The sequence below is a fragment of the Muscardinus avellanarius genome, assembly GCF_963383645.1.
Source record: "Muscardinus avellanarius genome assembly, chromosome: 16".
Classification (NCBI taxonomy): domain Eukaryota; kingdom Metazoa; phylum Chordata; class Mammalia; order Rodentia; family Gliridae; genus Muscardinus; species Muscardinus avellanarius.
In genome coordinates, this window is record NC_137802.1 from 1,322,501 (window position 1) to 1,345,038 (window position 22,538).

The 22,538-nt window shown below is 60.5% G+C and overlaps 2 protein-coding genes across 5 annotated transcripts in view; one reads left to right on the top strand and one right to left on the bottom strand.

The window, feature by feature from the left end:
• The window catches only part of STAP2 (signal transducing adaptor family member 2), a gene marked incomplete at both ends in the record, with an annotated part of 10,959 nt that extends 3,919 nt beyond the window's left edge, over nucleotides 1-7,040 (top strand). Inside the window, 12 exons of the mRNA XM_080713045.1 lie at nucleotides 965-1,036; nucleotides 1,165-1,287; nucleotides 1,747-1,803; nucleotides 2,313-2,413; nucleotides 2,951-3,088; nucleotides 3,372-3,441; nucleotides 3,522-3,624; nucleotides 3,740-3,805; nucleotides 5,536-5,712; nucleotides 5,800-5,883; nucleotides 5,962-6,036; nucleotides 6,976-7,040. Coding sequence (XP_080569171.1) covers nucleotides 965-1,036; nucleotides 1,165-1,287; nucleotides 1,747-1,803; nucleotides 2,313-2,413; nucleotides 2,951-3,088; nucleotides 3,372-3,441; nucleotides 3,522-3,624; nucleotides 3,740-3,805; nucleotides 5,536-5,712; nucleotides 5,800-5,883; nucleotides 5,962-6,036; nucleotides 6,976-7,040 — 1,131 coding nt within the window. The remainder of the gene's footprint in view (nucleotides 1-964; nucleotides 1,037-1,164; nucleotides 1,288-1,746; nucleotides 1,804-2,312; nucleotides 2,414-2,950; nucleotides 3,089-3,371; nucleotides 3,442-3,521; nucleotides 3,625-3,739; nucleotides 3,806-5,535; nucleotides 5,713-5,799; nucleotides 5,884-5,961; nucleotides 6,037-6,975) is intronic.
• A 412-nt stretch (nucleotides 7,041-7,452) lies between these two features.
• FSD1 (fibronectin type III and SPRY domain containing 1) lies at nucleotides 7,453-17,562 on the bottom strand (the record flags this gene model as incomplete). Of its 4 annotated transcripts, XM_080712871.1 has the most annotated exons (13): nucleotides 7,453-7,563; nucleotides 7,646-7,734; nucleotides 8,159-8,410; nucleotides 9,969-10,048; nucleotides 10,630-10,789; nucleotides 11,485-11,583; nucleotides 13,486-13,695; nucleotides 14,889-15,010; nucleotides 15,124-15,146; nucleotides 15,728-15,829; nucleotides 16,323-16,454; nucleotides 16,573-16,668; nucleotides 17,548-17,562. In XM_080712871.1, 13 exons carry the CDS (start codon nucleotides 17,560-17,562, stop codon nucleotides 7,453-7,455), a joined length of 1,491 nt encoding a protein of 496 aa, XP_080568997.1. The 4 variants fall into 4 exon arrangements, with proteins under 4 accessions (XP_080568997.1, XP_080568998.1, XP_080568999.1 ...); XM_080712872.1 differs by lacking the exon at nucleotides 16,573-16,668; XM_080712873.1 differs by lacking the exon at nucleotides 11,485-11,583.
• Nucleotides 17,563-22,538: the final 4,976 nt, after the last annotated feature.

The window sequence follows — 22,538 nt, forward strand, 5'->3', positions numbered from 1 at the left end:
CAGTCAGGGCGCTCATGACTCAAGAGGGCTCGGGGTAGGTCGAGCTCGATTCCCGGTGCTTGGAAGGCGCCTGGCCCACGGGAGGGCCCCAGTAAGTGTTAGATTCATGCAGGTGTCTGTGGATGGGTGGGTGGTGGACAAGTTCCTGATCAATAGACCCCTGGTTGGCTGGGTGGACCCCAGTACCACCAAAAAAGAAAAAGAAAAGAAAAATAAAAATAAAATATATACCAGATATAGCGGTGAATGCCTGCAATCCCAGTACTTAGGAGGCTGAGACAGAGGATTACGGGTTCTAGAGCAGCCTCAGCAACCTAGTGAGAGCCTATCTCAAAACAAAACGAAAGCCAACATGCTGGTGCACGCTTGTAATCCCAGCATTTGGGGAGGCTGAGATAGGAGGATCGCAGGTGCGAGGCCAGCCTCAGCAAGTAGTGTGACTCTCATCAACCTAGCAAGACCCTGTTTCAAAACTTCAAAATTAAAAAAAAAAAAAAGGCTGAGGGTATAGTGTAGAGGTAGAAAATCCCCCTAGGTTCAATCCCCAGCACCACAAAATAAATACAGGCCATCGGTTCACGGTATCCTGAGAGCCCCCACCTCCATAAACTGGATGTCCGTCTCTTCAGGGTTCCTTTTCTGCTCTGTCCTGCAGCGCTGGGGCAGGAACCCAGGACAGAGACTGTCCCACTAAGCCACACTCCCAGCCCAAGCGTCCTTCTGTTCTTCCCCAGGGGACCGCAAATCCCTAGGACCTGGGCCGGGGGTGCAGAGGGCCTCCTGGGAAAGGTGATGTTTGCTAAGAAACCCAAAGTAGTTTTCGGAGGTAGTCCTATAAGTCCTGGGGAGAGAGTGTCCAGGCACGGAAAGGCGTCTGCGCAAAGGCCCTGGGCTGGAGTCAGAGTCTGCGCACGTAGCCGGCGCGGCCACCTCACCTCCTTCGCTCCCCATCTCCGGTCCACAGGATTACAGGAAACTCTGGGCAGGTCTCCAGGGCCTCACCATCTATTTCTACAATAGCAATCGGGACTTTCAGGTAAGGAGAGGGGGGCTCAGGACCTTTGCAACAGGCACAGAGCCCGGATTGTAGACGGTGTGGCCGCAACATCTAGGGGACGCCAGGGGCCATGCCCGAAGCCTAGGGCCCCTCTTTCTGTGCCCCAGCACCTGGAGAAGCTAGACCTGAGAACACTTGTGAAGCTCACAGACGAGGCGCCCGCGGCCGGCGCCTGGGACCCTGGCACCCACTTCAGCCTGGTCCTCCGGGACCAAGAGGTCAGGTTCAAGGTAAGACAAGCGGAGGGGCTGATGGGAGTCACAGGACAATTACAACATCAAGGGTGTGTGCTCTCTGATTCACTTTCTCTCTGTCCTTCTTTCTTTCTTTTTTTCTTTTTTTTCTTTTTCTTTTTTTTTTTTTTTGTGGTACTGGGGATGGAACCAGGGGCCTTCTACCTCCAAGCTACGCCCACAGCCTTATTTTTATTCTTTATTTTGAAACAGGGTCTCACTGAGTTGCGGAGGGCCTCACTAAGTAGCTGAGGCTGGCCGCGAACTTGCGATCCTCCGGTCTCAGCCTCCCAACTACTGGGACAAGCGTGCGCCACCACGCCCGGCTCCCCCATCTTTTTTATTTTTTTTTTAATCTTTTGTTTTGAAATAAGGTTTTGATAGGCTGCTGAGAGGCTAGCTACCAGGCTGGTCCTGAGCCGCCTGACCACAGCCTCGCTTCTCTCTCCTGAGCAGGTGGAGAGCCTGGAGTCTCGCGAGATGTGGAAAGGCTTCATCTACACGGTGGTGGAGGTGGGTGCGCCGCCCTGCGCCATCTCCCTCAGAAACCTCCTACCTTCCCCCGAGAAGCCTGGAGTACGTGGCTCACTGCCCTCACACCCGCTGTGCCAGGGCCAAAGTCAGCCCCTAAATGTCTTCTGCGCTGACACGAGAGTTCTAAAGCTTTCTTTTAGGGCTTCTGGGGATGGAACCCAGGGCATTCTACCTCGGAGCTACAGCCCCAGCCCTGTTTTTAGTCTACATTTTGCAACAGGGTCTCACTGAGCTGCAGAGGCCTCACTAAGTAGCTGAGGCGGCCGCGAGCCGCCATCTCTGAGTTTGGCACCTGCCAGCCCCGTGGACAGTGGCGTTTGCGACCCTGGACTCTAGCGCGCGGTTTCCCTGTCTTGGTCCCACTCCGTCCTCTGGAAGCCCTTCTCGTCCCCTGAGTGTGCGGCACCCCGGGGCCCTGCCGGGCTCACACGCTGGCTGCAGTGTGTGGCGGGCACGGATGCTCACAGCCTCTGCCCATCGCCCCGCAGCTCAGTCTCCCGTCCAACCTGACCTTGCTGCCCGGACACCTGTACATGATGGCCGAAGTCCTGGCCAAGGAGGAGGCGCGCCGCGCGCTCGAAGTGCCCTCGTGAGTGCCAGGGCCCGAGGTGCTGGGTGGGGACGGACGGACGAGGGCCATGGCGGAGGGGGACCGCGAGCTGGGCCTCCCTCAGGCGGGGCCTGCGTCCAGGAGGTGGGGCTTGGGCTCGAGGGTGGGGCCCGGGTCTCCAGGGGTGGGGCTCGGTCTTCAGGGGCGGGCCTCGGCCTAGGAGATGGGGCTGGGTCTTCAGGGGGCGGGGCCTGTGTCCAGGAGGTGGGGCTTGGGCTCGAGGGGTGGGGCCTGGGTCTCCAGGGGTGGGGCCCGGGTCTCCAGGGGTGGGGCTCGGTCTTCAGGGGCGGGCCTCGGCCTAGGAGATGGGGCTGGGTCTTCAGGGGGCGGAGCCTGTGTCCAGGAGTTGGGGCTTGGGCTCGAGGGTGGGGCCCGGGTCTCCAGGGGTGGGCTTGGTCTCCAGGAGCTGCATAATGTGGGGAGGGCGGGGCTTGGCCTTCGGGGCGGGGTCTTCTCGGGGCGGGGCCTGGGGCCTGGGGGCGGGGCCTCCCCGAGTGGGTGACCTGGCTGCCCCAGGTGCTTCCTGAAGGTCAGCCGGCTGGAGGCACAGCTGCTTCTGGAGCGCTACCCCAAGTGCGGAAACCTTGTGCTGCGGCCCAGCGGCGGCGGCGCTGACGGCGACGTGTCGGTCACTACAAGGCAGACGCTCAACGGGTGAGTGCGCAGCCGGGGCGTGGGGTGGAGGACGGGCCGGCCCTGGGCTGTAGATCAGGCTCAAGGGCCGGAACCACCTGGGGGCGGGTGGGGGCGAGGCCACGCCGAAGGTGGAGTCAGTAGGGGCCGGCCCTGGGGACCTCCCTGGGCAGGGCGGCCCTAGGAACCTCCCTGGGCGGGGCCAGTTTGGTCTGGCCCTCCTGGGGGCCGAGCCAGGACTTGTAGGTGGCGAGGGAGCCTGAGCCCGCCCGCCCGCCCACCCAGCCGCCTACCACCCGTGCAGGGCGCCCGTGGTCCGTCACTACAAGGTGAGGCGCGAGGGCACCAAGTACATGATCGACGTGGAGAATCCGGTGAGCACCGGCTCCCCAGGGCTTCCCCCGGGTCCGCGCCCTCCTCACCAGCCCTGACCGCGTCCCCCACGCGTCCCCAGTTTCCCTGCGCCTCGCTGGACGCCGTGGTCAACTATTTCGTGTCGCACACCAAGAAAGCGTTGGTGCCCTTCCTGATGGACGAGGACTACGAGAAGGTGCTAGGTGGGTGCGGCTCCCAGGGGCTGGGGGGCCATCCGCACCTCCCGCCCCGGGGCGGAAAGGGGTGCCCGGGCCAGCCCGCCCTGCCTCTTCCCCAGGCCGTCCTCCCCTGTTCCAGGCTACGTGGACGCGAATAAGGAGAACGGAGAGAGCGTTTGGGTGACGCCCCCAGCTCCACGTCCAGGTGAGGCCCCTTGGGGGGAGGAGGGAGAGGCCGGGGCTGGAGGAGGGGCGCTGGGGGTTGGGGAGCAGGGGGCAACCGGGCGGGCGAGGCTTCCCGGGAAGAGGCGAGTTTGCTGAAAGTCCCAGAGGAATGAATTAATGAAGGAAAGAAAGTTGGCATGTGCACAAAACGGATATGCCGAGGATCACGGGTATGGATCAAGGCATCTACACAGACCCACTCTGTACCGGTGAGCTCGGACCGTGACCCACCCTGTACCCCGTGAACTTGGACTGTGACCCACCCTGTACCCCGTGAGCTCGGACCGTGACCCACCCTGTACCCCGTGAGCTCGGACCGTGACCCACCCTGTACCCCGTGAGCCTGGACCGTGACCCACCCTGTACCACGTGAGCTCGGACCGTGACACACTCTGTACCCGTGAGCTCCAACCGTGACCCACTCTGTACCTCAAGAGCTCTGACCGTGATCCACTCTGTACCCGTGAGCTCGGACCGTGACCCACTCTGTACCCGTGAGCTCCGACCGTGACCCACTCTGTACCTCAAGAGCTCCGACCGTGACCCACTCTGTATCCGTGAGCTCCGACCGTGACCCACCCTGTACCCCGTGAGCTCCAACCGTGACCCACCCTGTACCCTGTGAACTCGGACCGTGACCCACCCTGTACCCCGTGAGCTCGGACCGTGACCCACCCTGTACCCCGTGAGCTCGGACCGTGACCCACCCTGTACCACGTGAGCTCGGACCCTGACACACTCTGTACCCATGAGCTCCGACCGTGACCCACTCTGTACCTCAAGAGCTCCGACCGTGACCCACTCTGTACCCGTGAGCTCGGACCGTGACCCACCCTGTACCCCGTGAACTCGGACCGTGACCCACCCTGTACCCCGTGAGCTCGGACCGTGACCCACCCTGTACCCCGTGAGCTTGGACCGTGACCCACCCTGTACCACGTGAGCTCGGACCGTGACACACTCTGTACCCGTGAGCTCAGACCGTGACCCACCCTGTACCCGTGAGCTCCGACCGTGACCCACCCTGTACCCGTGAGCTCTGACCGTGACCCACCCTGTACCCTGTGAGCTCCGACAGTGACCCACTCTGTACCGTGAGCTCGGACCGTGACCCACTCTGTACCTCAAGAGCTCCGACCGTGACCCACTCTGTACCTCAAGAGCTCCGACCGTGACCCACTCTGTACCCGTGAGCTCCGACCGTGACCCACTCTGTACCTCAAGAGCTCCGACCGTGACCCACTCTGTACCTCAAGAGCTCCGACCGTGACCCACTCTGTACCCGTGAGCTCCGACCGTGACCCACTCTGTACCTCAAGAGCTCCGACCGTGACCCACTCTGTACCTCAAGAGCTCCGACCGTGACCCACTCTGTACCCGTGAGCTCCGACCGTGACCCACTCTGTACCTCAAGAGCTCCGACCGTGACCCACTCTGTACCCGTGAGCTCGGACCGTGACCCACCCTGTACCCCATGAGCTCCGACCGTGACCCACTCTGTACCTCGTGAGCTCGGACCGTGACCCACTCTGTACCTCAAGAGCTCCGACCGTGACCCACTCTGTACCCGTGAGCTCGGACCGTGACACACTCTGTACCCGTGAACTCCGACTGTGACCCACTCTGTACCTCAAGAGCTCTGACCGTGACCCTGACTGTGACGCACCCTGTACCACATGAGCCCTGACCGCGACCGCCTTTCCCTGACAGGTCCTGGACCCCCTGCAGGTGGCCCCAAGCCTCCACCTCCTGCGTCCACATCCACGCCTGTGTCCAGGCAGGACAAGCTTCCTCCGCTCCCTCCCCTGCCGCCGCTCCCCAACCAGGATGAGAACTACATAACCCCCATCGACGAAGCCCCCACTGCCGACTATGTGAACGGGGACGGTGGGTCCTGGGCCGGCGAGCCCGCTGCTCTCTGGGGGTTGGGGCGGCCCAACAGCCCGGATTGAGGACTCACATTTGTCCATGCAGGGTCTGCGCCTAACCCGCCGGTGGCCCTGATGCCCAGGAAGGTGACAAAGATTCCACCCAAGCCCCCCACTGTGCCTAAGCCAGGTCGGCTCCCGCTCCCTGGCCCTGGCCTCGGGATGGGGTCCCCGCCAGGGCTCCACCCTCATTTGTCTTCTCTTCCAGAGCCCAAAGGCAGCAACTGGGCCCTGGCTCGGAAACTGGCATGCGGCTCACCCCAGGCTCTCTTCCTCGCAACAAGTAAGGGGTCTACAGAAAGGTGCGGGGTGGGCTTTGAGGCAACCAGTGCAGCCACAAAGGACCCTGCAGGTCATTGAGCCCAAAACATTTTCCCTCCAAGCTACACCCATAGCCCTATTTTATTTTTCATCTTTTGAAACAAGGTCTCACTAAGTTGCAGAGGAACTCACCAAGTAGCTGAGTCTGGCTGTGAACCTGCCGTCCTCCTGTCTCAGCCTCCCCAGTACTGGGGTTACAAGCGTGCGCCACCACGCCCGGGTTTTTTTTTTTTTCTTTTTCTTTTTGGTGGTACTGGGGTTCCTGGAAGCCCTTCTACCTCCGGGCTACACTCCCAAACCTACTCTATACTTTTTTTATTTTTGGAAACAGGGTCTCCTAAGCCAGCGCGGCTGGCTCCGAACCTGCGCGATCCTCCTGTCTCCGCCTCCCAAGCGCGGGGATGACAAGCGTGCGCCACCACGCCTGGCTATTTTTCTTTTTCTTTCTTTCTTTTTTTTTTTTTTGGTGGTGCTGGGGTTCCTGGAAGCCCTTCTACCTCTGGGCTGTACTCTCAGACCTATTTTATATTTTATTTGGAAACAGGGTCTCCTAAGCCAGCGCGGCTGGCTTCGAACCTGCGCGATCCTCCTGTCTCCGCCTCCCAAGCTCGGGGATGACAAGTGTGCGCCACCACGCCCGGCTCTTTTTCATTTTTGAAACAGCGTCTCGCTAAGTTGCAGAGGGCCACGCTACACTGCTGAGGCTGTCCGCGAACCTGTGATCCTCCCGTCTCAGCCCCGAGCGCTGGGATCGCAGGCGTGGACCGCTATGCCTGTCTTGCTCTGGGCACATTGCATTCTGCACTGGGTCCTGCAAATCAGGAAGCAGGGCCTGGGTGGATGTGGGGGTGCGGCCCAGCCCGGGGACCTCTGGCCCAGCTGAAGTTTCCATCCCCCCCAGGGCTGGGGGACTTGACGGCAGAGCTGGAGGAAAAGCTGCAGAAGAGGCGGGCGTGGGAGCACTGAGCCGGACGCCGGGCCTGCCCACTGCGCCGAGTTCAACCAGTATTAAAACTCCGGTGATTCCAAGGCCCATGCGTTTGGCTTGGCTTGGGGCTGGTGCTGAGGGGGCGTCTGATGTCCACCCAGGGCTGGCCCTGTTTACCCCCAGTGACCCTCAGCTCCGCAGAACTGGCCACTTGGCCGCAGAGGAAAAGTCCACTGCACAGAACTGGACGCAGAGGCCGCGGGACTGGCCGGCCCCTGAGAACCAGCGACTCAGCCCGGCCAGTGTGTGACCTTTATTAAGAAGTGAGGTGGGAGGGGCCCTTGGTGCCCCCCACCCAGCGGAGTTAAGGCCCAAGCAGCAACAGAGAGGAAGGCGCCCGGCTGGATCGGCAGGGCGCCAAAACGCCAGGCTGGGTGGGCGCCCCGCGGCCTAGGTGAGGCTGGTGTTGGAGCTGCTGGTGGCGCTGCCCCGCTTCTGCAGACAGCGCACGGAGCTGGGCACCTGGAGGCCTGTGGTCACGTGGAAGCTGCCACACCATACCTGAAGAGGGCCGGGGACAGGCAGGCTCGGCGGAGCCCAGCACCCACAGCCACCCCCCGCCCGGCCGCCGCCACGCGCTCACCGTAAACGCAGGCAGCAGCGGCTGCGTGAACTTGGCCTTGAACGTGTGCAGCAGCTGTTTGGTACGAGCGTTGTAGAAGGACAGGAGGCCTGGGCGAGCGACAGGGGCACGGTGTCAGGAGTGGGGCGGGACTTGGTGTCAGGAGTGGGATGGGGATTTGGTGTCGGGAGTGCGGTGGGGACTCAATATTAAGAATAGGATGGGGAGCTGGGCATGGGGGTGTACGCTTGTCACCCCAGCATTCAGGAGGCTGAGACAGGAGGATCGCAGTTCGTGGACAGCCTCGGCTACTTAGTGAGGCCCTCCACAACTTAATGAGACCATGTTTCAAATTAAAGAATAATAAAAAAAAAAATAAAATAAGGCAGAGGGTGTAGCTCAGAGGTCAAATGCCCCTGGGTTCCATCCCCAGACCCACACACACACAAAATACTACTAATAATAATAGGATGGGGCCTTGGTGTCAGGAGTAGGGTGGATCATCAGTGGGGGGTGGGCCGGGCGGGGGCTGACCTTGGTGGAAGTCGCAGTGCACGCCCAGGCAGTCGGGCACCGGGGCGTCCAGCGCCTTGACCTTGTTGGCGTGCTTGGCCGTGAAGCTGAGCTGCAGCCAGTTGTTGACGTGCAGGCACCAGGACGCCGCCGTCTTGCCCAGCTGCTCGAAGCGGCCCAGGCTGCGGTAGGCCACGCCCACGCCGAAGGCCTTGCTGTCGGGCTCGTAGCGCACCTCCCAGTACTGCTCCCCGCCATCGATCAGGGTGTCCCCTGCGCGAGGAGGAGCGGGATGGTCGTGGGCAGGCAGCCACAGCCAGTCCCTGCAGGTGCTCCGGGGCCCTGGGGATCCCTGCAGGTGCTCCGGGGCCCTGGGGATCCCTGCAGGTGCTCCGGGGCCCTGGTGATCCCTGCAGGTGCTCCGGGGCCCTGGGGATACCTGCAGGTGCTCCGGGGCCCTGGTGATCCCTGCAGGTGCTCCGGGGCCCTGGGGATCCCTGCAGGTGCTCCGGGGCCCTGGGGATCCCTGCAGGTGCTCCGGGGCCTAGCTACGCCCTGCAGGTGCTCCCCAGGTTCCAGATACTCCGAGCAGGTGCCCCCAGGTCCCCAGCTAGAATTATTATTATTACTTTTTTGTGGTACTTGGGATGGAACCCAGAACCCAGGGGCATTCTGCCTCCCAGCAACACCCCCAGCCCTAATTCTTCTTATCCTTTTTTTTTTTTTTTTTTTATGGTACTGGGGATGGAACCCAGGGCATTCTACCTCTGAGCTCCACCCCTAGCCCTATTTTTCATTTTTTTATTATTTATTTATTTTATTTATATATTTATTTTGGTGGTACTGGGATTCCTAGAAACCCTTCTACTTCCAGGCTATACTCCCAGACCTATTTTATATTTTTATTTGGAAACAGGCTCTCTCTATTTTTTTTTTTTTTTTTTTTGGTGGTACTGGGGGTGGAACCCAGGGGCTTTTCTACCTCCAGGCTATACTCCCAGACCTTTTTTATATTTTATTTGGAAACAGGGTCTCACTAGGTTGCTGAGAGCCTCACTAAGTAGCTGAGGCTGGCCTCGAACATGTGCGATCCTCCTGTCTCAGCCTCCCAAGCGCGGGGATGACAAGAGTGCGCCACCACGCCCGGCTTTATTCTTCATTTTGAAACGGGGTCTCACTGAGTTGCAGAGGGCCTAAGTAGCTGGGGCTGTCCGCGAACCGTGATCCTCTATCTCAGCCTCCCGAATGCTGGGATGACAAGCGTGTGCCACTGCGCCCAGCCCTAGCTATTTTCTGGACCTATTCCTGGGTCTTCTGCTTCCCAGCTCCGGCCGAATCCAGGTGCTGCTGGAACTCAGAGGCTCTTCTGGCCCAGACCCCAGTCCAGCCGAGGCCCGAAGCCCGCAGCCGCCCTCTGGCCTCTGCCTTCTCCTCTGCACTAAGTCGAGTAGCCAGGTTCCTCCTCCTGCAGCTCCACTCAAACCCCAGGGGCCCTTCGAAAGTCCAGACACCCAGCAGGGCGCATGCTTCTCATCCAGCACCCAGGAGGCTGAGACCGGAGGATCGCGGTTCGCGGCCAGCCTCAGCTACTTAGTGAGGCCCTTCGCAACTCAGGGCTAGGGGTGTAGCTCAGAGGTAGAATGCCCCTGGGTTCCATTCCCAGTACCACACACACACAAAAAAGAATAAATATATTCCTGTCCCCCAGAGCCAGAGCAGCACAGCTTGCTGGGACAATTCCTGGAGAAGTTTCACGGGGCGCCCCTGTGCCCCAACATCAATCGGGACCCTGCGCGGAGCGCCCCTCTCCCGGTTCTCGCCCCCTGCTTACCCAGCACTGTGTAGGACTCAGCGGTGAAGCGGTCCCGGCCCCCACGACCCAAGGGCATCCTCTTGGGAGACGGAGTTCCTCTGTGGACGGCAGAGAAGAGAAGGCTGGGGTCCGGCCTCCCGCACCCAAACGGGGCTTCGTGTCCATGTCAAAGCATGTCTGCCCGTGACCCATCTGTGCCTGGAAACCTTTTTTATTTTTATTTTTTGTTTATTTATTTATTTTTGGTGCTGGTGATAGAACCCAGAGACATTCTACTTCTGAGCTACATCCCCAGCCCTATTTTTTTTTTTTTGGGGGGGGTCTGAGGATGGAACCCAGGAGCACTCAACCCCTGAGCTACACTCCCTGCCCTATTTTTTATTCTTTAATTTGAAACAGGGTCTCACTAAGTAGCTGAGGCTGTCCGCGAACTGCGATCCTCCTGTCTCAGCCTCCCAAGTACCGGGATTACAAGTGTGCGCCCCCACGCCTGGCCGGAAAACTCTTACTTAACCAACAATTCCCTCTTGAAAATCCCCTTTCCCCCTTCTCTGCTTTGAGGGCTCCTCGGAAGTCCAGACACCCAGCGGGTGTCCTTCCCATCACCCCAGCACACCAGCTCCTGTGTGTCGGGCTTGATCTCCTCCAGAAGGCCTTGGGGAGGGGGACGGGAGCATACCTGGCCGGGGAGTTGACGGGCGACGCCGTGCGGCCCTTGCCGTCTTTCTCCCGGGCCTTGATATCCTGCACTTTGCCACCCATGGCATCCCACTCCACGGAGAGCTCGTCCACCCGCAGGTTCTGGTGAGATGTGGACGCGTCCAGGCGGAACATGAACGCTGGGGCCGGGCAGACGAGGGTCACAGAGGGTGGGAAAACCCAGAGAGACGGGGACAGACAGGCAGCGATCAAGACAGACCGAGCCCCCGAGAGAGAGAGGAGACAGAGAAGGAGACAGACGCCTCTGCACACCACAGACGGCCTCGGGCGATGGGTACAAAGCCTGCCGCGCAGGAGACGAGATGGGGGAGGGAGGGTGGGGGCCCCGCACGGATCCGGGAGGCGCAGGGGGCCGCCCAGAAGGACTGTCGGGTCTAGGTTAATCCTCAAGCCGATTTCTCTGCCCCGGGCTCCCACTATAGGCTACGGCGTGGAGGAGTTAGGCTAGACACGCGCAGGACTGCCCAGTAGGGCATGCAAGAGAGGCTGCGGAGTCTTGTCTTCACTACTGCCCCTCATGCTAAGAGGATTTATGTTTGTTGAGAGTGTGTGTGTGTGTGTGTGTGTGTGTGTGTGTGTTAAAATCACCCAGATGTGATGGGATCACCCTCAGAAACAAGACAGAAAGCAGGATGGTAGCAGACATGCAAGCTAGAAGAAGCCACTGTGTCCTGGGCTCTGAGCTTCCTGGCAGCCAAGGCAAGAAGGGCCACAGAAGCCCAATTCAGAGGACAGGCCTAACACACCGGTTCCCCAGGGATCCAGAAGGGAGAGGATATGGCGTCGGGGTCAGCGAGGGGTGAGGGCAAGTCACCTGGTGTCTCCAGAGTCACCGGCTCCGAGAACTCGCCTGCAACCGCCTTGTTACAAGCCTTCACTCGGAAGTTCATAAACTTCATGTCAAACTTGAGACCTGGGACGCGAGGGGGACGTCAGTGGTCAGCGCCGGGCCCCGCCTGGCCCTGCGCCATGAGTGGGCGCCCGGCCTGCGCCCACTCTCTGGAGTACCCCACACAGCAGCTAAGCCCGAAAACTCCCCTGCCAGGCCCATCTGCGGACCGCTAGATACCTGACTCCGCCTCCAACCGAGAGCAGCCAATCAGGGTGCTTTAAGATCCGGCCTCAGTGATTGGTTCAGAGGCAGAAGCACATGATCCAAGCTGGCCAATCAGAATTTAAACTGGGACTTTGGTACTGTAGCAAGCAAAGCGGGCTCCCACTGAGCAAGTTTCCTAGGGGGTGCCTGACCCCCCCAGGCCACATCCCAGCCCAATGTCCCAGTTTTGATATTGAACTGTGGTTATGTAAGCTACCTCTGAGGGACAGGGGTCTTCACTGGACTTTTTATCTTTTTTTTTTTCTGTTTTGGTACTAGGAATTGGACCCAGGGGACTCTGAGGTATCTGAACTACGCCCCTAGTCCTTTTTATTTTATTATTTATTTATTTTTTATTTTGCGGGTCTGGGGGTCGAACCCAGGGGCATTCAAACTCCAAACTCCACCCCCAGCCCTAGTTTTTAATCCTTTATTTTGAAACAGGGCCTCACTAAGTAGCTGAGGCTGTCCTCCAACCGCGATCCTCTTGGGAGGCAGAGACAGGAGGATCGCGCAGGTTCGAAGCCAGCCGCGCTGGCTTAAGAGACCCTGTTTCCAAATAAAATATAAAATAGGTCTGGGAGTGTAGCCAGGAGGTAGAAGGGTTTCCAGGAACCCCAGTACCACCAAAACAAACAAACAAACAAACAAAACAAACAAAAAAAACCCACTAAAAACCAGGGTGTGTGTGTGTGTGTGTGTGTGTGTGTGTGTGTGTGTGTGTGTTTGGGTTCCCATGGAAAGGATAAACCAACAGCCTCTCAGGCCCTCTGCTGGTATTTTGGCTCCGTAATTAGCATGCTCATTATTAACCATGTATGCTAATTGCAGAGAACTAGCAGGCTGATTACAACCTAGGAACGAGGGAAAGAATGGAGATACTTATCAGATCAGCCAGCCTCTCCCGCCCAGGCCCCCTCCCTGCTCAGGACAGCTTTCTACACTCCTTAGGGACCCCCAATTTCTCCCACCTACAGACTCTGCCCCCACCTGCTGCATGGATTCCCAGTATTATTATTATTATTATTATTTTTTTTTTTTTTTGCGGTACTGGGGATGGAAGCCAGGGGTACCTCCGAGCTACACTCCCAGCCCTATATTTTATCTTTTTAGTTTTGAAACAGGGTCTCACTGAGTTGCAAAGGGCCTCACAAAGTAGCTGAGGCTGGCTGTGAACCTCCATCCTCCTGTCTCAGCCTCTCAAATGCTGGGATTACGAGCCAGCCAGAGTGCACCACCACGCCTGGCTAAGTCTTTTTATTTTTGAAACAGGATCTCACTGAGTTCAGAAGGGCCTCGCTAAGTAGCTGAGGCTGTCGGGAACCACAATCCTCTAGTCTAAGCCTCCCAAATGCTGGGGTTACAAGAATGAAACACCACGCTGAGGTGGTGTTTTGAACCTGTGCGATCCTCCTGTCTCAGGCTCCCAAGCACGCACAGATTTTTTTTTTTGGTAGTACTGGGGGTGGAACCCAGGGGCTTTACTATATACCCTATACTGCCAGGCCTATTTTATATTTTATTTGGAAATAGGATCCAGGTTGCTGAGAGCCTCACTAAGTAGCTGAGGCCACCCCGGCCTTTTTGACACTTCTGGTAAGCCAATCCACCCAGGCTGTTCTCAGGCCCCAGGAGCGCCGGGGTCAACAAAGCCCAGGGTGACTAGAGCCGGCTAGTCGGGGAAGGGCTGAGCGGCGGGGCTGGCTGCGGCCACCTGACCTGTCAAGGTCCACTCGGTCTGCCGGATGCCCTCGACGACCATCCAGGGCTGGTCCTCCTTGAGGCGAGGCGGGCCCTCGAAGTTGGTCCGCCGGTATTCCAGCACGTAGTGGTCGATCTTGCTGTCCTCATCCGGCATGCGCCACGCCAGGGTCACACAGTTGTCGGCCACCAGGGACTCGGCCAGGTCGATCACAGGGGCACTGGGCACTGCCCAGGACAGGGGAAGAGGGGTCAGGGCCCTGCCCACGCGGGGTGGCTCGGGCCTGCTGGCCCACCCAGCATGTGACGGCCTTCTTGGCGGGGACTCACTGGGGTTCCACACCTGGGGCAGCCCCCTCTGGGTTGGGGGTGGAGCCTCCCAGGGTCCCACCCAGGGGTGGGGAGCGCAGAACTGTTCTCACAGTTCAACCAAGACCGGCCCTTCTCCAGCCAGAGGCAGGGCTTTTCCAGAATTCTCTACCAATTAGGGGTGGCTTTTTTTAGGTTTCTACCACTAGGGAGACCTTTTTTTTTTTTTTTTTTTTTTGCGGGTCTGGGGATGGAACCCAGGGGCATTTGACCTCTGGGCTACACCCCCTGCCCTATTTTTTTATTCTTTATTTTGAAACCGGGTCTCACTGAGTTGCAGAGGGCCTCACTAAGTAGCTGAGGCTGTCGGCGAACCGCGATCCTCCAGGTCTCTGCCTCCCGAATGCTGGGATGACAAGCGTGCGCCACCGCGCCCGGCTCTAGGGAGACCTTCTTAAGGGTGTCCAGCTTAATGGGGGTACAGCTCCCTAAGGCAGGCTTTCCTCAAGGCTGGACCTCCTGCCCCCACCCACATGTGGGCGTGGCTACACGAGGCCACACCCATGCTCTGGCCCAGAGCACTGATACCTACATTAAGTGGGAGGAGCTTGCTGAATGTCCCACCCACACATGGGTGACTCACTCTCAGAGCTCCACCCCCACATGGGCGTGGCTCGCCCAGGATCCACCCATTCAGGAGTCAGCTGCCAGAGCTCCACCTATGTGGGCGTGGCCCAGCAACGCTCCACCCACACATGGGCCAGAGCGGTCAGAGCTCCACCCATGTGGGCGTGGCGAACCAGCGCCCCATCCACACATGGGCCAGAGGATCGGAGCTCCGCCCTGTGGGCGTGGCCCGGTCAATGCCCCACCCACACCTGGTTGAAGCTCCACCCGTGTGGGCGTGGCCCCATCAGCACTCCACCCACACATGGGCCAGCGCTCTGCCGGAGCTCCGCCCATGGGGCGTGGCTCTGCCAGGGTCCCACCCACACCGAGGCCATCCCTGTCTGAGCCCCACCCTATATGGGCAGCCAAACAGAGATCCCCCGCCGGGCCTGACATTTTGAGGCGGGTCCTCCCGGGCTTTGACGGGCGTTCCCGGGGCTCACCGGGCAGGAACTTGAGCGCCTGCAGCATCTTGCGCTCCTGGGCGAAGTCCACCATGAGGTGGCTCATGTTGTCGCTGACCTTGGCCTTCAGTGACAGCCGGAAGGCGGGAGCCATGGTCACGCTGCGGAGGAGGGGCAGCAGTCTGCAGGCAGGGCCTGGGGTGTGGCGGGCCTCCCCGCGTCCGCCACGCGCCTGGGCGTCCCCACCTTTACACCAGGGCACGCGGCATCTTACCTATCTTTGATTTGCTTGGCAGCCTGGAGAGAGAGAGCACAGAATCCAAAGACTTGTCTTAACCAAACCCGAACGCCATTACACAGAGGGGAAGACTGAGGCACGGCGGGCCAGGAGGAGGAAACAGCGCAATTCGGCCCACAGGGGACACGTGGCCCCATGTGTCCCTGACCTCCCGCCCAGGTGGACTGGGCACAGTCCACAAGTGTCCAGCTTAATGGGTACTTCAGATAAATAGTAAATGATTTTCTTTTGTTTTGTTTTGTTTGCGGGTCTGGGGATGGAACCCAGGGGCGTTGGACCTCCGAGCTCCACCCCCAGCCCTATTTTTTTTAATTCTTTATTTGGAAACAGGGTCTCACTGAGTTGCAGAGGGCCTCACTAAGTAGCTCCGTGAACAGCGATCCTCCTGTCTCAGCCTCCCGAGTGCTGGGATTGCCAGCGTGCGCCACCACGCCCGGCTTGGCCTAGTCTAATTTTTTTTTTTAGTATAAGTATGTCCCGTGCAATCTTTGAGACATACTTAGCTGGGCCACGCTTACACTAACAGGCTTCCCGGCGGCCAGGCCGCGCACAGTCTCCTGGCGGCCTCGCAGGCACCCACCTGAGGGAAGTCGCCGCGCTCTGTGGCCTGCAGCGTCTGGTTGGCCGTTTCCAGAAGCTCCTCGGAGCTCTCCAGTGCGCGGGTGCAGGCGGCCAGCTGGTTCTGTGGGTGCCGTGCAATCGTGAGCCCGGCGCCAGGCACCAGACGGGGACAAAACTCACCCCAAGCCCTCCCCGGGGCTCCCCGCCATCTGCGAGATCCAGGGTCCCCGTGGCCTTGTCCAGTTCCTGGTGGGGGCCTCCAGAGCTCAGCCAGGTTGGCTAATCACTAGCACCCAGGGAATCTCTCTCTCGGGTACTCTGGCCACACCTGAGCCCCTGGGCTCCACACTCCCTGGGGATATGACTCTGCGGTGTCAGGAAGTTCTCCGGGAGGTTTGGCTGTAGCTTGAGGGATCCCAACCTGGGGGGGGGGGCAGCCCACGGGAGCCATGGGAGGCGTTTGAGCAGTAGTGATACCAGCAGGACCCCTCAGGAAGCGGCTGAGAGACTGGAGACCCCAGGTAAAGCCAGGAGGGGGAATAATGAGCCAGCGCCCGCATGTGGCCTGGGGGGGCCCATGGCAGGGGCCGGGCCCTGCTGCACCAGGCTCGCACCTGCAGCTCGTAGGTGCGGCTGGCGCGGTCCTGTTTTATCTTCATAAGCATCCCTTCCTTCAGCTCCTCCAGGACGGAGAGAAGGGACTGGAACTCCGTTTCCAGGTCCTCCTGCACCTTGGCCGAGTTCGCCTGGGTTGGAACGGCCGGGATCGGCCACAGCGCGTGTTGAAATGGGGAGGCCGAGGCCCCGGCCGGGCCTCCGCCGCTGCGGCGCGGCGGTCCCCCGCACGCCCCTGGCCCGGCTCACCTCCACGTTCAGCAGCATTTGCTTGAGAGAGTAGATAAAGCTCTGAATCTCCTCATTCTTCACCGCCAGAGTGGTGATGATTTTCCGCAGCGCCTCCTGAGCCCACCCCAGCCCCCAGCACGCTCATCAGGTAAGCTCCTCCACCTGGGCGCTCCCTGCCCCGCTCCCGGGGGCCCCGCCGCCAGATGCGGGGATCAGACTGAACCCAGAGTGCTGAGCCTGAGTCGGGAAGCGAGCCTAGCCTGGGCCGAGACACTCAGAGAGAAAAAAGGGGCTAGCCTGGGGAAAGGGCTGTCCCTGGAAAGGAAAACCCTAGGGGCGGTGGGATAGCCTGGGACAAGCGCTAGTGTAGAAACAGGTGAGTCAGGAAGGGGACACCTGGGCAAAGAAACTCCTGGAGGAAAAAGGACCTAGCCTGGATTTGAAAGGGCTATCCCTGGAAAGAAAAACTCGAGGGGAGATGGGATAGCCTGGGAAGCCGGGAGCCCGGGAGGGTGGGGCCTACCTGGGGAAAAGGATTACTAAGAGAAAGATTACCTGCACCGAGCAGGAATACGGGAGGGCGCCCCGGGGGCCAGGCGAGCGGGGAGGGGGAGGCCGGGAGGGCGCCCCCGGGGGCGGATCCGGCTCGGGCGGCTGCATGGGGGTGCGGGGTCGGGGGGTCGGCGTCCGCCAAGGGCAGGGCGGGCGCTGGGACACCTGGTCCGCAGCCGGGATGCGAGGCGTGGGGGAGGGGCTCGGGCTCGGTCCGGATTCGGGGCCAGGTGGGGGCCCTGCAGTGAACGCCGGTGGCCCCGGGCCAAAATGATGGGGCGCCGCGTCTCAGGTGGGGGCAGGGGGTCCCAGAGGGGGCCGCGGCGGGGGAGGGGCCGCGGCCGGCGAGCAGCTGGGGGGGAGGGGGTTGGGCGCTGCGGCATCACCTGGACCCGCCCGCGCCCACCGGCGGCCACCCCGCCTGGCCCCAGCCCGTCCTACCCTCTGGTCTTCCATGGCTGCAGCCCAGGTCGCCCCGGCCCGGCCCGCGGGCCCCGCTCGCTCCTCGATGCCCCGAGCTGCCCTCGCCGGTGCCCGGAGCCAATGGCCCGCCGAGCCCTCGCCGCCGCCGCCGCGCCCCCGGCCAGCGCTCCATCACTGCCCGCACTGCGCATGCGCGCGCGCCGCCGCAGCCTGGGAAATGTAGTCCCGCGCTGGGGGCCTCCGGAGGCCGGTCCTCCGGGCCGGGCTGGGCGCGGCGTCCGCGCTGGGGGGCCCCAGCCCCGCCCTGTGACCTCGAGAGTCCTGCGGGGCCTCAGTTTCCCCATTTGTCCACTCCCGCACTTTCCTTGCTGCTGGCACTGGCAGCTAAACCCTCCACCTGCCGGGCACGCTTGTCATCCCAGCATCCGGGAGGCTGAGACAGGAGGATCGCACAGGTTCGAAGCCAGCCCCAGCTACTTAGCGAGGCCCTCTGCAACTCAGTGAGACCCTGTCTCAAAGTAAAGAATAAAAAATAGGCCTGGGGGTGTAGAATGCCCCGGTTTCCATCTCCAGCACTGCAAAATAAATAATAAATAAATAAATAAATAAACTCTCCGCCTGGAGCTGGCCTGTTCACATGCCTGGCTTTTTTTTTTTTTTTTTTTTTTTTTTTTGGTATTGGCAATTGAACCCAGGGCCATTGGACTTCCAAGCTACACCCTCAGCCCTATTTTATTTTTCTTTATTTATTTTTGTGGTACTGGGGATGGAACCCGAGGGCCTTCTACTTCCATGCTACACCGCCAGACCTATTTTATATTTTATTTGGAAACAGGGTCTCACTAAGTTGCTGAGAGCCTCACTAAGTAGTTGAGGCTGGCTTCGAACCTGTGTGATCCTCCTGTCTCAGCCTCCCAAGCGCGGGGATTACAAGTGTGCGCCACCATGCCCGGCTCTTATTTATATTTTGAAACAGAGCCTCTCTGGGTTGATAAGAGTCTCACTACTTGCTGAGGCTGTCCTCAAACCTGGGATCCTCCTGTCTCAGCCTCCCAAGTACTGGGATTTCTCCCAGCTAGGTGCCTTGCATTTTACTGAAAAGCCAAAGCCTTTACGTAAGCAGATGTCTGGATAACGTCTCCAAGGCCTCTTGCCCTTCCCGCCCATCCTACAAAGCCCCAGGCTCTGTCTCCTCCAGAAACCGCTCCACCAGCTCAGAAGCCACGAGGCTCAGGATGCCCGGGTCCCGGTGGCTTGATCTATCCAGGGCCCTCAGTCTCCCCCCGCCAACCGAGGCCCGGGGAGGGGCAGCCTCTGAAAGTCTGAAGAGGAGAACCAGAGTGGGCGACGTAGAAGCGGGAAACTGCGTGTGTGTGTGTGTGTGTGTGCGCGCGCGCGCTGCCACCACAGGGCCTTCCTTGTGGTTGAGAACCCAATTCTGTGAAAGACACAGGTCTTCCCAGCTCTGAGTGAGAAAAGAGGTCAACAGAGGCCGTGACACCCCCAGACCTCAGCTGGGCTACCTCCTTGAGGGGCATTCCTGAATGCAGTGCAGGAAAACAGGGGGCCAAGGGCTTCAGCGCCCATGGACCCTTTTTTTTTTTAATTGGTGCATTATAGCCGGGCGTGGTGGGCACGCTTGTCATCCCAGCATTTGAGAGGCTGAGACAGGAGGATCACAGGTTCAAAGCCAGTTTTGGCTACTTAGTGAGGCCCTTTGCAACTCAGTGAGACCCTGTTTCCAAATAAAGAATAAAAAAATAGGGCTGGGGGTGTCGCTCGAAGGTAGCATACCCCTTGGTTCCATCCCAGTACCGCCAAAAAAAAAAAAAAAATCAATCAACTAGTGGCCCCCCTTGTACTCCCAGGGGTGGCGACCTTGGGAAGGTGGCCTAGGTCCCAGGCCTCCTGACAGGAGGGACGGAGCGCCAGTCACCAGCTTCCAGGCTGAGCCAGGTCCCGCCCATCTCTCTGGTCCCCCAGCTCTGCAGGGAGCCTGGAGCCTAAGGGTGCAGCAGCGCCCGGGTCCCTGCGGGTGTCGCCGGGCAGCGAGGTGGCCCTGGCTTGCCGGGTGAGCGGCTCCAGGCCTGGGAACAGCTCCGCGCCGAGTGGGCCAAAGATGGTGACGTCTTGTGCCAGGTGCTGGACACCAGCAGCCCCAGCTTGGGGCGCTGTGGCGCAGGGGGGCCGGCTTTCCTGGCGGGTGCCCGGGGACCTCACCCTGGGGCTGGGCCACGCGAGCGTCTGGGACGGCGGGAACTACACGTGCCGTCCCGTGGAGATTCCAGAGTTGGAGAAGGCAGAGGGCAACGGGACGCAGCTCCTGGCAAACGCAGGTGGGACGTCACGCACGGGCAGAGGAAGATGCTGGACCCGGAGCCTCCTCCTGATGGAACCCGGGCCAGTGTTCATCACCAAGCTACGTCCAGCGCTGTGTGTGTGTGTGTGTGTGTGTGTGTGTGTGTGTGGTGCTGGGGATGGAACCCAGGGGCATTCTACCCCCAAGCTACACCCCCAGCCCTCTTTTCTAATCTTTGAAACAATTTCACTGAGTTGCAAAGGGCCTCGCTAAGTAGCTGAGGTTGGACGTAAACTGAGACGCTCCTGGCTCAGCCTCCCGAATGCGCGCTGGGATCGGAAGCGTGCGTCCCCGCGCCCCGCTCCCTCGGGCTTCCTCATACTGGGGATGGAACCCGGGCTTTGCACGTGGGGGGCCAGCGTTCTATCACTGAGCTACGTCCCAGCCCTATTTATGTTTTAAATAAAAAGAAACATAGGGAGACCCTGTTTTTAAATAAAGAATAGGGCCGGGTGCGGGGGACGCACGTTTGTAATCCCAGCATTTGGGAGGCTGGGACAGGAGGATGACGGTTCGCGGCCAGCCTCAGCTACTTAGCGAGGCCCAGCTGCACCTTGTAGGATAGACACCCGGCTCCGGGTACCAAGCAGAGCCTGTTCGCCCGGCTGGCGAGGCGCCCGCCTGCGCGGGTGTGTGGCGGCTGTGGCAGGTCCCCGCCCTGCACTGTCATAGGGCCCAATTAGCAATTAGCAGAGGCGGCCAGCCGCGTGCCAGGCTTGGCTTTGACAGCTGCGGAGTGGAGGGAGCGGTGGGCGCCCGTCCAGCTCCACACAGCTGGTCCCTGCTTCCCAGCAGGGGGTGGGCAGCCTTGAGGGGCCACCTGCTGGGTGGAGGAGTGGGCGCTGCACCTCTGGAGCCCAGCTATTATTATTATCATTATTATTATTATTATTATTGGCTTGCTGTGTAACCTTGGAGGAGGCTGGGCTGGAAGGAGGTCACCCTCCGGAGACAGACACATGTTTTCTCCCTGCAGGTGGCCCCAGGCTAGATGCAAACCGCACCCCCAGCTTCCCAGGTGAGCCCCGCAATGACGGGTCCCTCCGGCAGCCCACCCCGGTGCTGGGTGCGCCTCCCCTTAGACCGCCTCCTCTCCCCCGAGGGCTCCTCCTGGCGCTGCTGGTGGCTGGGGTCGCAGGCCTGGCCGTGGCTGTGGCCGGCGCAGTGCTGGCCGCCGGGATCGGCAGCCGCTGTGGCCGCGGGCGGGAGGACTCAGGGGAGGACTCAGGGGAGGAGCACGCCTGGGGCTTGGCAATGACCTCTCCTCCCAACATAGGAAATCCGTGGGACCCCAGAGAAGAGCGGAGACTGGCCTGGAGAGGGGAAGACGCTGGACGCCCCCAGGGAGGACCAGAAAGGCCACAGGATCTACTCGACCGCCCTCCCCCTGCCCGCGCCCCGCCCGGCCCCCAACCTGGCCCCAGGCCCGCTCACCCCATCTCCACTCTCGGGGTCTTCCCTGGCCCCGGACCCTCTGGATAGTCCAGGCTGAGGGGCGTCCCGGAATCAGAAGAGGAATCGGGGACCGCAGGCCACGTGATCCAGGAGCTGGGGCCCAGGGGAGGGGCTGCAAGGCCTCTGTACCTCCCAGGGGCATCGTACCTCCGAGCTACCTCCCCCAGCCCTATTTTTATTTTATTTTTTATGGGTGGAACCCAGGGGCATTCGACCTCCAAGCTACACCCCCAGCCCTAATTTTTATTCTTTATTTGGAAACAGGGCCTCACTGAGTTGCAGAGACCCTCACTAAGCAGCCGAGGCTGTCCGTGAGCCGCGATCCTCCCGTCTCAGCCTCCCGAGTGCTGGGGTGACGAGCGTGCGCCCCACGCCCACGCCTGACTCCCCTTTTTTTACTTTTTAAATTTGGGAACAGGATCTTGCTGAGTTGCTGAGGCTGGCCTTACACCTGCAAGCCTCCTATCTCAGGCCGCAGACCTGTCATCCCAGTCCTTGGGAGGCTAAGACCCCTTAGGATGGGCGGGTTTCCCTCTTGGGCCCCAAGACCCTCCATAAAGGCTCTTGAAAGCAGAATCCGAATGGGTGATTTGAGGGTGCTAATGGCAGTGGAGAGGGCATCTGGGGGGTCCCCGCACCCCAGGAGGGGAGAGGGGCTCTTCACACCTCCTCTTTTACTTGTAGGGACTTGTCCCCAGATGGGGGCAGGCTCAGTGCTGGGCGCCCCCTCCCTCCATAGCTTGCATCCCCCTCCTCCCCACCCAGACCAGAAGGACTAGGAGGACGACCAGGAGCTCCTGGCTTCTAGGAGCTCAGGGGTCTTCATCCGGGTCACCTTGAAGCCACGGGGCTGGGGCTGGCTCCCCTCCCCCACGCCTGCTGTTTCCATGGGTACAGATGTCCTTCCTGCGATCAGCCCACACCGAGGCCCAGATTGGGGGGGGTGGGGGCAGCCTAGGCCGGCGAGAGCCCCACCCCACCGCCCCATCTTTCTATCCCGGGACTTTTAAGGGGCCTCCAGATACACCCCGGGATCCCCCGCCCAGCAGCCCAGAAAGAACCCCGGAGTCGGACAATAGCTGTTTTATTGGCCAGCCTGGGGCCCAGAGGGGGGAATGGGAGTGGCCGGCCGCCCATGCTCCCCACCAGGACCAGAGGGGCCGGCTCGGTCCAGGGCGGGCAGGCGCCCTAGGGC